This window comes from Panthera tigris, chromosome A2, assembly GCF_018350195.1.
Source record: "Panthera tigris isolate Pti1 chromosome A2, P.tigris_Pti1_mat1.1, whole genome shotgun sequence".
In the NCBI taxonomy this organism is placed as follows: Eukaryota; Metazoa; Chordata; class Mammalia; order Carnivora; family Felidae; genus Panthera; species Panthera tigris.
Genome location: NC_056661.1, coordinates 95,072,169 through 95,088,906, shown reverse-complemented (window position 1 = coordinate 95,088,906; position 16,738 = coordinate 95,072,169). Strand labels below are relative to the sequence as shown.

Below are 16,738 nucleotides of genomic sequence, written 5' to 3'. Positions count from 1 at the left end.
TCTTTTATTGCAGCTTCATCACATTTTTTTTGAAGTCTATACAGTTATTGTCTTTTATTTGTGTCATTCTACAGGAGATGCTCAGTTCTTGGTCACATAATACATATAAACTAATAACCGTAATATAACATGATTACTTCAAAATCTATGTATTTTCAAAATACTATATGGGAGTGATGAGAAAGTGCTTTCTAGTGGATCTGGTGGATCAGAAGACACTTCCACAGAATAACTAGCATTTCAGTTAATTCTTGTAAATCTTGGGCAGAAAGAAACTAGAAGGAAGAGCAGGCTAACCAACAGGAATGAACATGTGGAGTTGGTAGAACTGATGTTGAGACATGTAATATTAAGGTCAACTGAATGTGTATTATTAAGGTTGAATCGTCTACTGAGCAACATTCCTCTCCCCAACATTCCCTAAGAGGACAGTTGTGAATCAACTATAATAAATAATGAAATATTGGATGGAGGCAGGAGAGTTTCCTAGATTGTTGAAGTTACCTAGGAAATAACAGTGGGGACAGAGAAGAGGAAAAGGACTATTAATATCTACAAATTGGAATTGATGGTTATCTCTGAACACAGAAGGTATTGTTTGTTTATAAATAGTTTCAAGTACCTAAATTAATGTCATTGATTTCAAAGTATTCCAACTTTATTATTTTTTTAAGTTTATTTATTTTGAGAGAGAGAGCATGAGCAGGGCAGGGGCAGAGAGAGAAGGAGAGAGAGAATCCCAGGAAGGCTCCCCGCTGTCAGCACAGAGTCTGACGTGGGGCTCGATCCCACAAACTGGGAGATCACAACCTGAGCTGAAATCCAGAGTCAGACTCTTAATCCACTTAGCCACCCAAGTGCCCCTAAAGTATTCCAACTTTAAAAAAAAAAAAAAGGCAGGGGGCGGTCCTTGAGTGGCTTAGTCGGTTAAGAGACTGGCTCTTGATTTCAGCTCAGTTTATGATCTCACAGTTGGTGAGATTGAGCCCCACATAGGGCTCTGCTGTTAGCGCACTTGGGAGTCTCTCTCTTCCCCCAATTGTGTTCTCACTCTCTCTCAAAATAAATACATGAACAACAACAAAAAGTATTACAGAAACAAGAAGTCCCCAATGTAGATAATGTAGTGTATTAAAACATAGTTCATAAATGCCAAGACAGAAAGAAAAATCTTAGGTATGTAAATTTCTCATGAGCCACTTTTTTTTTTTTTTTTTTTTTTTAGTGTGTATTTTGAGAGAGACAGCATGGAAGTATGGAGGGGCAGAGAGAGGGAGAGAGAATCCCCAGCAGGCTCCATGTTGACAGTGCAGAACCCAACACGGGGCTCGAACCCACAAACCATGAATCATCCTGAGCATAAACCAAGACTCAGACACTCAGTCAACTGAGCCACCCAGGCACCCCTTTAAGGAGCTGCTTAATTTTTTTATTTTTTTAAATTAAGGCTACAATGTAAAGTACCTATAAGACTGATTCTCCAATGTGGATTGAAGACTGGTTTCAACTGGCTACATCGGTTTCACCTTGGGAATGTTTTAAAATAGCATTCTCTGAGCTACTACCACCAAGGAATCCATACTCTTATTTTGTGCTATATCAGGAAAAGTTCTGTTTATTTGTGTGTTTTTTAAAAAATTTTTATTTATTTTTGAGAGAGTGTGCAAGTCATGAACATTGAGATGATGACCTGAGCCAAACTCGGAAGCTTAACTGACTGAGCCACCCAGGCATCCCCATTTATTTGTTTTTTTAATTATGAAGATTTAGTATCAAATCTGTTCCTTACAAAGATCGCTTGATATCTAATCTGTAACTGTTTCCTCTCTCATCTAGGTATAGGTGAACAGGAATCTGCATCTTTATCAACTACTTTTTTTCCCCCAAATTCTTTTATTTTTCTAGTTTTATTGAGAAATGATTGACATATATCACTTTATAAATTTAAGGCATACAGATCAGTTCTACATATACTACAAAATGATTACCACAATAGGTTCAGCTAACATCCATCTTCTTATATAGATACAATAAGAAGAAAAGTATAAAGGAAAAAAATTATTTCTCCTTGTGATGAGAACTCTTAGAATTCACTCTCTTAACAACTTTTCTATATATCATACATCAGTGTTAGTTATGGTCTTCATGTTGTATGTTACTTTCCTAGTACATATTTATCTCATAACTGGAAGTTTGTGCCTTTTAGCCATCTTCCTCTAGTTCCCCCTCCCTCCAACTGCCCATCTTTGATCACCACAAGTCTGATCTCTTTTTCTATGAATCTGTTGTTATTGTCAAGTTTCTTGTTTGTTTTGTTTTGTTTTTGTTTTGGGGATTCCACATATAAGGGAGGTCATAGAGTATTTGTCATTCCCTGTCTCAATTATTTTCCTTAGCATAATGCCTTCAAGTTTCACCTACGTTATTGCAAATGATAGCATTTTCTCATTTTTTATGGCTGAGTAATATTCTTATTTATATTTATTCATCCATTGATAGAAACTTAGATTGTTTCCAAACCTTGGCTATTGTACATAATGCTCTATGAACATGGAGGTGCAGATATCTTTTTGAGTTAGTGTTTTCATTACCTTTGCATATATTCCCACACATAGAATTGCTGGGTTATATGGAAGTTCTATTTTTAATATTTTGAGGATCCTCCATACTATGTTCCATAGTGGCTCTACCAATTTATAATCGTAACAACGGCAAATAAGTGTTCCCTTTTCTACACATCCACACCAGCATTTGTTATCTTATTTTTGGCATTTTTTGTTTATTTGTTTGTTTTAATGATAGCCATTCTTGCAGGCATGCAGTGATATCTCATTGTGGTTTTAATTTGCATTTCCCTAATGACTAGTTATGTTGAGCATCTTTTCCTATAGCTGTTGGCTTTTCATTTATCTTCTTTGGAGAAATGCTATTCAGGTCCTTTGCCTATTTTTAATTTTTTTTTCTTTTTTGCTATTGAGTTGTAGGAGTTCCTTATATATTTTGGATATTAACACCTTATCTGATATTGTTTGCAAATATTATTTTCCCATTTCACAGGTTGTCTTTTCATTTTGATGATGGTTTCTTTTACTATGCAGAAGCTTTTTAGTTTGATGTGGTCCCACTTGTGTTTTTATTTTGTTGCTTGTGCTTTTGGTGTCATAGCCATGAAATCATCACCAAGACCCATGTCAAGGAACTTGTTCCTATGATTTCTTCTAACAGTTTCATGGTTTCAGGTTTCATAACATTTTTAAACTCTCAATTTCAAATTCCACATTCCAAGGAGTATTTAATCTTGTGCCAATAAGTATAAAAGGTGCTTTATTTTAAAATTCATCTGTCATATAGACCAATAATTGTAGGTTGTATAAATTGTTTTTATTTTTTTAAAAACTATATATTAAAATAACTTAAGGAGAAGACTAGTGATATTTTAACTGTTCTTATCCAAGTCTTTACATTTCTTGTGCTTTGGGCAGTCTGTTTTGAAGTTTACTATTTGAATGGTGATGGTTACATTTGTCGAGAAGAGATATTTGACATGTTAAAGAACAGTCTACACCAACAGTCATCTGAAGAAGAGAATGATGAAGGAATAAAAGAGTTGGTAGATATAACACTGAAAAAAATGGTAAGAATGAAAACCTATAAGCAGATATTGGGGAAAGCTAAAGACAAATAAATTATTTATTTCCCTTTATAATGAAAGTAACCTTTATGAGGACAGGAGATTTTGTTCTCTGCTCTATCCATTGCCTACAACAGTGCCTGGATGATAGTGGGTGCTCAATAAATACTTATGGAATGGCTGGGTGATTAAATGAATCACTACACAAAATATTAACTGTATTATTTTAAAATATTTTACTCAATGTGGGGGTTGGGAGGGAGTGGTGCAGCAGATTCAGTTTGTGTAAAATTGGATGCCACTCTAGTCTGTCTGCATAACCTTAGCCCTCCAATCCATCTAAACATTCGTTATAACAAAATAACATAATAATTAAAATAGCTGTCCCTTATAAAGTACTTAACTATATGCCAAGGGCCTTCATATAACTTTAATATAGGAACTCATTTTACCCTCAAAACAACCCTATGCAGTAGAAATTCCTATCTCTATTTTACAGATGAGAAAACAGAAATACTAATAGTTTTACCCAAAATCATGATAGAAAATGGGGTGCAGAATTCTTCTTTCAGTGAAACAAAAAGTACCACTTTATTATGGACATAGTGATTTCTTCCCTTTTCTTACTATGCCCCTATCCTGGATACCAGTGAAAAGTTGTTAACTCTAAAGCATTCTGGACCCAGCTCATTTCCATTACTCTGGAGATGAGGAAAGAAATAGATGATGGGGGCTGCCAAGTCTTAGATTCAGCTAACACAGACTCCAGCATACCTTCTTCCTTCAGAAATACTCTCACTGGGGATGCCTGGGTGGCTCGGTCAGTTAAGCATCTGACTCTTGGTTTCAGCTCAGATCATGATCTCATGGGTTTTGTGGGTTCAAGCTCCACAAAATAGGGATTAAGAAATACTCTCACTAGCCACTGCTAGGGCTGAGGGTAGACTTCTTGAGAGACAGTATTTTCCCCAATTCCAAATTCACTCTTTTTTTGTTTAATTAAAAAAAATTTTTTTTAACATTTATTTATTTTTGAGAGATGGAACATGAACACAGGGGAGGGGCAGAAAGAGAGAAGGAGACACAGAATCTGAAGCAGACTCCAGGCTCTGAGCTGTCAGCACAGAGCCTGATGCGGGGGCTCGAACCCATGAACCATGAGATCATGACCTGAGCCAATGTCGGACACTTAACTGACTGAAACACCAAGACACCCCTTTAATTTTTTTTAATGTTTACTTATTTTTGAGAGAGAGGAGCATGCGCGCATGAGCGGGGTAGGGGCAGAGAGAGGGAAACACAGGATTCTAAGCAGGCTCCAGGCTCTGAGCTATAGCACCGAGCCCGACGCAGGGCTCAAACCCACAAACTGCGAGATCATGACCTCAGCAGAAGTTGGACACTTAATCTACTGAGCCACCCAGGCATCCCTCTTCTTTTTTTAAAGGACATGTTATGGAGTGAAATTTTTCCTTTTTTAATTTTTATTTATTTTTGAGAGAGAGAGAGAGAGACAAAGCATGAGCGGGGAAGGGGCAGAGAGAGAGGAAGATACAGAATCTGAAGTAGGCTCCAGGCTCTGAGCTGTAAGCACAGAGCCTGACATGGGGCTCAAACTCATGAACCATGAGATCATAACCTGAGCCAAAGTTGGACGCTTAACTGACTGAGCCACCCAGGTGCCCCTGGAGTGAATTTTTTTCTGGTAATTATTCAAACCTTTCTCTAAGTTAGACTCTCAGCAACCCTGAGTTATGCTCAGAAGTGAAAAAACAAGGACCCATCAAATCAAACCCAAACTGAATTAAGCAGTTAAAGCATTTATAATCTACGTATATGGTCCCCTGCCCCTCCCGTGATTTAATCCCCCACAGTCCCTGTCATTAATGCTCCACTCCAGGCAGGTCTGTCTTCTTCCTGACTTACATCGCCTCATGTTGTCAGACTTCAGTTTGGGCCATTCTTCTGCATTTCCACCCCAGACCTCTTCAGCTACCTAAAAGTCCTCTCAATCATCCTTAAAGGCCTCCCAGTAGTCTGCAAGCATCTTCTTATGATTCTAGTCCATCTTGAACTGTTACTGCTCTAACTCCCAGTGCCTTGCTCCTTAAGTGAGTAACTTCACTTTTATCCTTTTTACATGATGAGCTCTCAAGTCAGAGATCCTTTGAGGAACAAATTCTACTACTAAAAATTAAGTTTGAAAATCTTTGCCCTATGGCACTGATTTTATCACAAATGTAGCACTATGTGTCCTCTTTTTGTTTTACTCCCCAGTTACAGTATAAATCCTTTAGAGACACGACCATATTTTATATATTTAAGGTAACTCAGGTGTCTTAGTCTGCTTGGACTGCCATAACAAAATACCAGACTGGGTGACTTAGACAATAGGAATTTGTTTCTCAAAATCCTGAGACTGGGGAGTGCCTGGCTGGCTCAGTTGGTGGAATGTGTGACTCTTTATCGCAGGGTTGTAAGTTTGAGCCGCTGTTGGGTGTAGAGATTACTTAAAAATAAAGTCTGCCTGAGTGGCTCAGTCAGCTGAATGTCCAGCTTTGGCTCAGGCCATGATCTCGTGATTTGTGAGTTCAAGCCCCGCGCTGGACTCTGTGCTGATGGCTCAGAGCCTGGAGCCTGCTTCGGATCCTGTGTCTCCCTCTCTTTCTGCCCCTCACCCATTCACACTCTGCCTCTCTCTCAAAAATAATTTAAAAATATTAAAAATGAAATAAAATAAATAAAATCTTTAAAAAAATCCTGAGACTGGGAAGTCCAAGATCAAGGTGCCAGTCAATTTGCTCCCATAGTGAGGGTGCTCTTCCTTGCTTGCAGACAGCCACCACCTCAATGTGTCCTCACATGGAAGAGAGAGGGAGCTCTGGTCTCTACTTACAGAGATGCTAATTATATCATGGGGGGTCCACCTTCAATACCTCATCTAAACCTAATTACCTCCCAAAGACACCTCCCAAATCATCACATTGGGGGCTTTAACATTGGATTTAGAGGCAAGAGGGACACAAATTTTCAACCTATAATAACAGGTATTCTAAACAGACTTCCAGGAATAAAGTAAGTAGCCTTGATAAATAAGTACCTTTTGATTTATGTAAGTAGTGCCCACAGAAATGTAAACTAATAGTTTTACTTGGCAAAGAGTTATTTTCCATGCAAAATTAAAAACTACCTATCATTTATCAAGAACTCATCTTCCTCTCTAGGATTATGACAACGATGGCAAGATCTCTTTTGCAGACTTTGAAAAAGCAGTTAGAGAAGAGAGACTTTTGTTGGAGGTATTTGGACCGTGTTTACCAGAAGCAAAGGTACAGTGCCAATAGCTCAAAGTGGTTAAGAGCAAAGTTTTTAAGGGATCAGACAGTAATACCTGGACACTCACCTCTGTAGGGACTTTAGCCCACAGCTGAAGTTCAGGCAACCATGACGATCTCAGCTCCATCCCCACGTTTTGGGAATCAACAATAGTGAGGATTCTATTCAACAGACTTTTTGAGCTTGCAGGCTCTTTAGCTATACACAATTCCTGATTTCTTGTATGTTAATATTTTCCCAAAGAAAACTAGAGTCTATTGGCAGGCTTAAGGGATAGAACATTGAATAGTGTACTCAGCAAGTACCCACCATAACTGCCAGGACAAAATTCGATCTCTTTCAACCCAAATGTTGCCAAACCATGAGAATAATTATTAAAAATCTTGAATACATTTAAAGTACTTTATAGTATTTGTGCTTAGCAAGGTTTTTCATGTATGAATTTGACAAGTTTTCTGAGCCAGAAGAGCCAGCCTAATAATTTGACACATTAAAATTTCCTTTAATTCTTCCTTTGAAGAAGAAAAGTAGAAACTTTTTAATTCTCTGCAGTGATCTAGATGGCGATTTTATGCACAAACTTGCATGTTAAGTTCTCCTATGCTATCTTCGGCTCATTTCTCTAACTTGTCCCACTGTAGTTTATTCCTGGAAATAAATAGTAAAATGCAGTGTGTGAAAGGCACACTTCTCATTTTGAGACTGATGGAGGAAGCCACATAGAATGGACTGGATTGGAGCAACTACTTAGGTCAGATGGAACACCAACAGATCTCCAGTTGCTCCCAGAACTCAGTAGCCCAGTTACTGAGAACCTTGCTACTCACCAGCAGCAATGGTGTCACCTAAGAACCTGGGGAAAATGGGGAATCTCAGGCCCCAACCCAAACCAACTGACTCAATTGTTGTTGTTGTTGTTGTTGTTTCTATGATGCTTGACACAGCAAAGGTTACTTCCACTCATCTTGATCAAATATTGTGCATGTTGGTGGGGATGGGGAGGCATGCTGGCTTCCATGTGGTCACTGGAAAGATCTTGCAAAGTCCTGAGAAGATCAGGAATCCATTCAACAAAACTGAACCCACTGAGCAGCTCCTCCTTTTAAGGCTGTCAGATAATTTTTTTTTTCAGTTGTGGTAAAATACATCTAACACAAAATTTACCCATCTTAACCAATTGTAAACATACAGTTCAGTGATGTTAAGTACATTCACAATGTTGTACAACCAATCTCCAGACTGCTTTCCATCTTGGAAAACTGTAAACCGTTCTGCATTCCCATAACCCACCAGCTTCTGGCCACCACTATCAGAATCTACATTTTAATAAGACCCTGAGGTAGAAATTCATAGCACCTTAAAGTCAGAAGCATGTTGTAGACAGTAACTTGCTCTTTCCAATTCTATGCTTGGGTCTCTAACGTGTCTTTTACCTGGGAGTTCAGCAGAAAAAAATAATTACCTTACAAGGAAGTAAGGCCAAACCCCTTGCCTCCAGCTTCTTTTAATACCATCTACCATTTGGTGCCATCCCAGCAAGTTTGAATCAGGTCATAACTGATGATGAACCTTCTTAACCGGTATGTTCAAATTCAATCCATTAGGTAAGAGGCCTTTAGGTATATAGAGAAAAGAAAAACAGACAGTTTGGTATGGGCCTTCTCAAGTTATTTTTAGCAGTTAAAAAAAAAAAAAGGACACAGCTTGAACATACTTGTTCCAGTTTCCAATTTTGTAGTCTGATAGGACAAACAATGTAGGTATGCTAAATGTATGGGTTAGCAGTCTAGGATTGACAAATACAGATTTGTTTCTGCCATAGATAAGCAAATTCTTCTTAGAGACTAACTAAAGAATATAGGCTCCTAATTTCAGCTTTGTTCTAATAGTTTAACTTTTTTACTTTACAGAATTGTATTGATTTTGAAGCCCTGGCATTCAGACACATCCTGAATTCTAGTTTTTGAATGTGAAACACTTAATACTTGTATTAAAATCAGAAACAGATCCTGGTTGCCTGTCTTTATTTGCATTGTAAAATTTTTATCTTTTGTTCATTTAATTTACATATAACTATTGCAAAGTGAGAAGTAATAATAGAAAAACACTTTCTGTAATATTAAGTAATGATAAACTACTTTTGTTTTTTAAGTTAGCCAATGACCTTGGCCCCTGTGGGAAATACTTTCACAACCCTCTTTTCTCCTGCTTCCTCAACCAGAGAAGTTGGAAACCTAAAACATTCACCATTCCAGACCTTCCCAGTTAGGAACAGCCATGAGCCCAGTTCTAGCCGATAAAATGTAACCAAAGTCACTGGATGGAGCTTCCGGAAAACTTTAATTTTTTTTTTTTTTTTTTTTAAGGAACATATTTGGCTGACATGTATTCTGTGAATGATAAGCTAATTTTAAAAGATGAACCTTTATTAGATACAATAGCTTGAATGGTATCACAAAGAGGAGTGCACTAAAAAATACCAGCAGTAAAATCTCTTAAAGAATTAAAATGATAGGCTAAAAAATAAAAGATAAATAGTCCCTTAGAAAATATAATTTGCTGCTGGCAATCTATATTCTTCTTCTTTGTTTTAACGGACGACTTGTATGTACATCTTCCAGCTTGTCTTCTGGAGGTTTTGGCGTAGATGAAATTACCTAGTTTAAAAAAAAGAGAACCACCAAAACTTAGTTTTTATAGTACAAGAATAAATAAACTATTAGGAGAGGTAGGAGATACATCTAGTAGTTCAATTCTTGCTGTCACATTTAAGGCAGTTAGCCCAATTTCAGGTTACAGCCTATGGTCTACGCACAAAGTTTTCTCTCCAAACACTGATGGGAGTAAAATTTCTAAAGCCATTTAACAAGAAAAAAAAAACTTGAGGGGATAAGAGTAAACATATATTCTACTTTAACAATCCTTTATAGATGTGAAGTCACTTGCTATTTTATAGACACAGACAGAGATCTCCATTCTGTGTAACCTGAAACACTGATAACATTTGATGTATTTACAGACTTGGAGGCTTGACCGGGGCGGGGAGGGGGGGGGGGCGAGGTATGAAAAATTGGAGAGATAAGCAGAAAATGGTATAATCCTCAATTTCCTAGGGAAGTGAAACCAAACACATCATTGGAAAAAGAGCTGACAATGGTTAAAGCAGAGTAAGACAGTCTTCACTTAACATGTAAAATTATTAGAAACTGTGTAAGTTGTATTCAGTATTTCTCCATTTTGTTGTTCTATTGTCTCCTTACTTAGGATTTGGACCTAACAACTTTTTTCTTGAAAATGTAGTCATTTCTGGCTGAGGGAGCTATGTATCCGCATCTATGCCTCAGTTCAACTGTATCTGAAGGAAGAAAAGGGCCAGCACAAACTCAAACATTTAAAAAGAGGCTTAAGCATGGAAATTGTGTTCACAGACTTTTAATATTATAACATAAGCCCTCATCCTTAATCAGATAGTAATTTTCAGGTAAAAACATATACATAAAATAAATGAAGCTACCTTAGATTCCCTTAATCACATTGTAAAATACATTTACAACTGCGTGAAAAGCACTTTCTGAACCTCCAGAGTTAAAGTTTAAAAGAAGGTTCTTTTCCCTCAGTTTGATTTACAAAAGGCTTACCCCACAAAAAGCTATCTTTCAAAAGCTAACTCAAACGTTAGCTTTCTTTTATTTGTGCTTAGAAAATGGAAAATGATTATGTAAATATGTAAAAAAATTAGTACTTAATTAGGACAGTTGAGTTGTAATCTAAGAAGTTTACATTTTGAAATGCAGACCTTAGGGCCTAGTCTTTAGAATAATCTCACCTCATTCTATGGCTATCTTTATCAAAGAAGCAAAAACCATTCTGATGTAATTTGTAAGAACACTGAACTTGAGAAAAAGTTTTCCTTCAACACAATAATTCTGTACTTTGACTCATAATAGAACCATTTGGGGAGCTTTAAAAAGAGAGGGCCTGGGCTCCACTCGCACAGATTGATCTCATGGACTGAAACCACTGCTTTTATGTTTTATATCTAGAATGACATAGAATATGTTCTGTTCATTTTTTTAATGTTTATTCTTGAGACAGAGAGAACAAGTGGGGGAGGAGCAGAGAGAAGGGGACAGAGGATCCAAAGCAGGCTCCTTGCTGACAGCAGAGAGCCTGATGCAGGGCTCAAACTCATGTACCAAGAGTTCATGACCTGAGCTGAAATCAAGAGTCAAATGGTTAATTGACTGAGCCACCCAGGTGCCCCTGTTCTGCTCACTGTTTAAAGCAAAGGCTAATGATACCAAAGCACATACTTTTCTGTTCGTCAGATTCAGTTAATTCAACAGGAACTGTAGAAAAACACATCAAAAAACTGAAAACAAAAAAAATTAATGACAATACTTTAGTTGCCACAAATCTCCATTTAGTTGTTAGCCCTATAACCAAATGGTCTCTTAAAACAGTTTTTTAAAAAATGATCTTACCTCTTTAAGTTTATTCCGAATTAAATTTGCTGTCGTGTTCAACGAGTCATCGTGCATATCCACTTTGGGTAAGTCTGGTAACAGAGGCCCAATCATAACCTCAGTACTACTCGTGCTTGTTCCAAGAAAAGTTCCAATTTTACGATCATCTTCTCTTCTCCTTTTCCGCTCCTGCAGTTGTGTTGTCCTAGGCATAAATCTGTCAACTGCCTCTGAAGAAGTAATAGCCTTCTGTGCGCCAGGGCAGGCCGATGAATTTTTAAACGGTTTCACCCGTATTTTCTGCAAAGAGTCACTGTGCATACAATGCTCCAATGTTTCTTCATGGTTTCTACCATCCTGAGAGAAGTTTGATGCCCTGTCCATATGCTCCCCTGATGAACATGTACATTTCGAGGAAAAATAACATAAAGGCAATTCACAAGAATAAGGAAGACAAGGATCTGAGTTGCCAGTAGAAGTGTTCAAAGTGGCTGCACATCCAGAGGTCTCTGAATGGAAGTCCTGTCTAAAATCTTGTGTGTTTTTAAGCTCCGTAACCAGTTTCTTCTTTGTCACGTAATGATCTTTATGTTACAATTTAAAAGATGAGAGAAGAGGAAAAAAATGGTTCGTTTACTGTTTTCATTATTCAGAAATGTGTGATTTTAAAAACAAACACTACTTTAAAATGTTAACAAATGCTACCCTGAAAAATTTTTTTTCTTGAGCAGGTAATACATTCATGTGTTTAAAAAGCATAAAGGGTATATTAGTGTCATGCTTCACACTTTCTTTACCCCCTATATGCCTGGTTTCCACCCTCCGCCCATAAGTAATCCCATTCTTACTTTCTTATTTATCTGTCCAGTATGTCTTACTTTTCTTCCCCCTGCCTACTCCTCTTTTTTTCCCCCATAATAGCCATTTCTCTGCACCTTTGTGTTTTCCACTTAATTGTAGATCTTAGAGATTTTTTTTCCTAGGTCATTACATAGAATGCTCCTTTTTTTACAGCTTTGGAGCATTCTACTACATGAATGTATCATGCTGCTTAGTTGGTTTGTTAGTTTTTAAAGGAGGCAACAGGCTGGACCCATATTTTGTAATTTTATTTGGCACACAAACATAAGTTCTCCTGGAGCTATTCACATATCCCACAGGTTAAAAGTTCATTGTCTACAAGTGATCAGGGACTCTCAACAGCTCTCTTGCCAAATTTTCAGGTAAGTTTTCCAAGAGTCTTCCTACCTTCTATCTCTCTTCACCTCTGCCACCTGCCCTTTCCCTAATCACTCATTATATTCAATAGGTGTCTGCAAAATGACTTTGTCCTTCAACTAAAGGGTAGATATTTAGTAATGTGGATTTCCAGTACTATTCAGATTTCAGACCACACACATTATTTCAGTCTAATTCTGAGTACTCTGTTCCTACAGTCCATGTACCAAAGCCCATGGCTTCATTCCAGGCACCTAGAATTTGTGTCTAGGAAAACTCAGTTGGGCATATGGGGCACCTGGCCAGCTGCTGGTCAAAAGTGGAACTTTTCCACAATTAGCAGTTTTAGATTAGCAGTTGGTAACTGGTCTGCAAATCATAATTGTTTCTCATTGCCTTTAGGTCAAACCTTAATTCCGCAGCCTGTGACACAATGCCCTTCATGATTCAGTTCCTGTCCTCTTCTCTAATCTTCCCTCTCACTGCAATCCCTGTGTTGCGGTTATCCTGTACTATTCATAGTTCCTTCAAACGCATACTGCTCATTTATTCCTCTGGACCTTTAAACTTTCTACCTGGCCTACCTTTCCATCTCTTCCTCTTGCCTCCTGAGTAATGTCTACTCCTTCAAAACTCAGCCACCTCTCTCATCCTATAGGAAGGCTTCCACAAACCAACATCTCTCCCTTTCCAGCCCATATTCCATAAGAGTGCTGCAGAGTTCTTAAATATTGTGATCATTTATTTGCCTCTCTTCGCACCAGACTGGGAGCTCCATGATGATATACCTAGCAGAGTGCCTTACACGTTGAAGGTGTTTAGTAACAGGCTTTCCATACCTTTATTTTTAGTAGTTCTTGCTATATAAGCCTTCCTCTCCTGTAATTTTTTTCTAGTTTCTTCAACTGTTTCAAATTCTGGAGCATAGCACACGTGAAGCAGTCCACCAAAGAAACTCTGTTCATCCATTTTTCTCTTGGCTGTCCTAAACAGAAATACATGATAGCATGGTTTATTAATCTTGACTTACTTAGGATGATAGCTGAACTAGGATTCAGTGCATTGATCTAAACAGTAAAGTTCAGCTTTTGTTATGTGTATATACTTCCTATGGGTTGGGAATTAAGATGTTCTCCTTATGGATGGTATTGATTCTATTGATGTAGGGAATACTCTTAGAACTCTCTATAGTGCTAACAGGTTTTGAGCTAAGTCATCCACACATATCCAGACCCCCTTTAACCAACTTAGGATCCCCAGCAGTTAACCTGAGGTACACAATCTATGGTCATGAAATACAGATTTCTCTGTGTTAATTAAATGGCCCTTAAGAGTTAGCTCATACCCAGTTTAGTCTTCACCACAGTTTTGTTCCTATAATGGGATTCGTATATAAAAATTAATAATATTATAATTATAAAATCTTCAGTAATTGAGTAAATGCTGAATATATAACTAATCAATGACAAAGTCAAAGAATGGTATTCCACAAATATTTATTAAACATTTATGACTGGCCAGGCATTATACTACAATAAATATTTAAGTACTTCTGTGCCCAGGGATAATGATAAAAATACTGAGATTTTTCATGCACCAGGCAGTGCCTGAAATGCTTCACCTGAATTAATACTTCATAAAAACCCTATGATGAAACTGAGGCCTAGGAAGATTTATAACTTAGCCATGCTCACATTGGTTTGTAGAGCTATAATTCGAATCAAGATATTGAACTTCACATAATGTACTATGTGCTATGGGAGGTGCAAAAGTTCTAGCAAATATGATTCCCTGACCATGAAGAGCAGGCTAGGGGAAAGTGATTAGGGGAAGTGAGATTACATATAAGAGCAAACTGAGAATAATATACAACCACATAAAATCAAGTGCTTTTGTGGCAGGCTGCAAGTGCTATTTGTAGTACAGAAAGAAAATATGAATGATGGGGCTCCTGGCTGGCTTAGCTGGGTAGAGCATGCAACATTTGATCTTGGGGTTGTAAGTTTAAGCCCCATGTTGGGTATAGAGATTACTTAAAATCTTTAAAAAATATAATAAAGAAACTATGAATGGCAACAGCCAAAGAAGGATGAGTCTTGGAGCAAATTAGTGACAAGAATGGGGTCAACATAAAACTAGATAAGGCATTTCATACTTCAGCCTTATCGGAGCAGAATTTATGTTAAAGAGAAGACTGGAGGGGCGCCTGGGTGGCTCAGTTGGTTGAGCGTCCGACTTTGGCTCGGGTCATGATCTCACAGCTTGTGAGTTCGAGCCCCGCGTCGGGCTCTGGGCTGACAGCTCGGAGCCCAGAGCCTGCTTCGGATTCTGCATCTCCCTCTCTCTCTCTGACCCTTCCCCGCTCACACTCTGTCTCTCTCTCTCTCTCAAAAGTAAATAAATGTTAAAAAAAAAAAAAAAAAAAGAGAAGACTGGAAAAAATGGGGTCAATTCACATAGATGCATAACAATAAGAACTTCAATACCTAACGTTTACTGCATTCTGAACAGGAGGCACTACACTTAGCCCTTTACATAGGTTATCTCATTATCCTCACACAACTTCAGTGAATAGGTCCTTTTACCATACAGATTTTACAGAATAGAAAAAAACCAGGCTTACTGAAGTTAAACAACTTGTCCAAAGTCATGATGTTAGTAAGCAGTGGAGCTCAAAAACTTAACTCCAAACCCATTTTTTATCTACCACAATACGCGACAGAAGATTCTTAAGCATGGGAATGACACAATGTGAATAGTGTTTTGATAAGGCTAACACTTAAGACTAGAGTAAGACCAGAGTAATACGGGCAATGTTAGGTTATTGGGTAATTCAGGTATAAATGAGGGAAAACCAGGGCCAAAATGATAGCAATGGGGATGGGGGAGACAAAACTTATGCTTAACTTGCAAATTACCTTGCACTTTGTAGATTCATAAATTTAATAAGATAAACTTCTGTAAAGTCTTCTGCTGGGTATTCATCTAGAGCATTATATTGTTCAATTGCACCATACAAAGCAAATCGCTCAACTAATTCCTTCATCGCTCCCACTGCAGGAACTCCTTGTATTAACAAGTACCGAGATTCCAAATTGATTGTATATACCTAAAAGAAATGCAAACACATAAAAATATACTTCCCCAAAAAGCCTAGGACAAAACTATTTTTAAAAACTGCTCTAGGGTTAATGAGTACACTTATCATGAAGAATACTGAGTAATACACAGAATTGCTGAATCACTATATTGCCCACCTGAAACTAACATAACACTGTATATTACTTACACTGGAATTTAAAGTAAAAAAGCTTAAAAAAAAAAAAAGCCTCTGAAAACAAAAAACATTCTGTTCAACCTGTCTGTAGAAAAAATAAAAAGTAAATTCACCCCACGAGAATCTAACTAAAGAATAAATTTTCTTCAATCGACATGTTTTCCAGAAGTTGGCTTGGGAGAAGTTACTACAAAGAGAGAACAAATATTCATTGAGTGCTTACCACGCACCACGCACTATTGTAAACATGAAAGACGCAATGACTAACACAAAGCACTGTGTTTGCGGAGCTGACGTTCTAGCAGTTGACCGAAGGGTTCTTGAGAATCTTTCGTAACTTGAGTACCAGAGATTCTCATATCCATCTCCAATGAGTGACGGATAGGATCGCAGCCTTTCAAACCTTTATTTACATATGCTGGGATGTGGAATCACAGCGAAAATAAAACTCTCAAGGACAAAGGATGAAACCGAAATCACTTTACCTTGACAGCACGAGGCCGTCGCCCCTCCCGATACTTGGCCCGCGTGTCGCATACAGTCCTCTGGACATGGTGATCAAATACACCTCCAAGCTCCCCGCCACTACCCGCCATCTTGACGGCTTGGCCCCTTGCGAAAACGACAACATCCGTCTCGTCGCACTCCCGCTCACCCAATAAGAGGGGGAGATAGGTCAAGGCGTGCCACGATTGGCTGGAGAATCGATAGCGTCGGGCATCGTTTCCTGTGAGTGTGACTTCGGTGAACGAGATGCCGCCCTCCAGCGGACTGGCGGAGAGGCCTCGGAGAGTTGGAGGAGCTTGCTTG

General features: G+C 38.1%; 2 protein-coding genes across 4 annotated transcripts in view; one reads left to right on the top strand and one right to left on the bottom strand.

Annotated features, from left to right (window-relative positions):
• Nucleotides 1–11,731, top strand: part of LOC102950947 (EF-hand calcium-binding domain-containing protein 1-like) — a 25,733-nt gene extending 14,002 nt beyond the window's left edge. For 2 of the 3 annotated variants that reach the window (XM_007076707.3, XM_007076709.3), the window contains exons 4-6: nt 3,483–3,634; nt 6,856–6,960; nt 8,878–8,974. In XM_007076707.3, coding sequence (XP_007076769.1) covers nt 3,483–3,634; nt 6,856–6,960; nt 8,878–8,934 — 314 coding nt within the window. In that variant the 3' untranslated portion in view covers nt 8,935–8,974. Of the gene's footprint in view, nt 1–3,482; nt 3,635–6,855; nt 6,961–8,877; nt 8,975–11,628 lie in introns of those variants that run through there. The other variant, XM_042966417.1, reaches the window with a different exon arrangement.
• Nucleotides 9,057–16,738, bottom strand: RBM48 (RNA binding motif protein 48). The gene is made up of 5 exons (XM_007076706.3): nt 16,414–16,738; nt 15,570–15,760; nt 13,491–13,636; nt 11,452–12,017; nt 9,057–9,624 (listed from the first exon to the last, which is right to left on the bottom strand). The coding sequence occupies exons 1-5, from the start codon at nt 16,522–16,524 to the stop codon at nt 9,538–9,540; spliced, it is 1,101 nt and encodes a 366-aa protein (XP_007076768.2). The 5' UTR covers nt 16,525–16,738; the 3' UTR covers nt 9,057–9,537.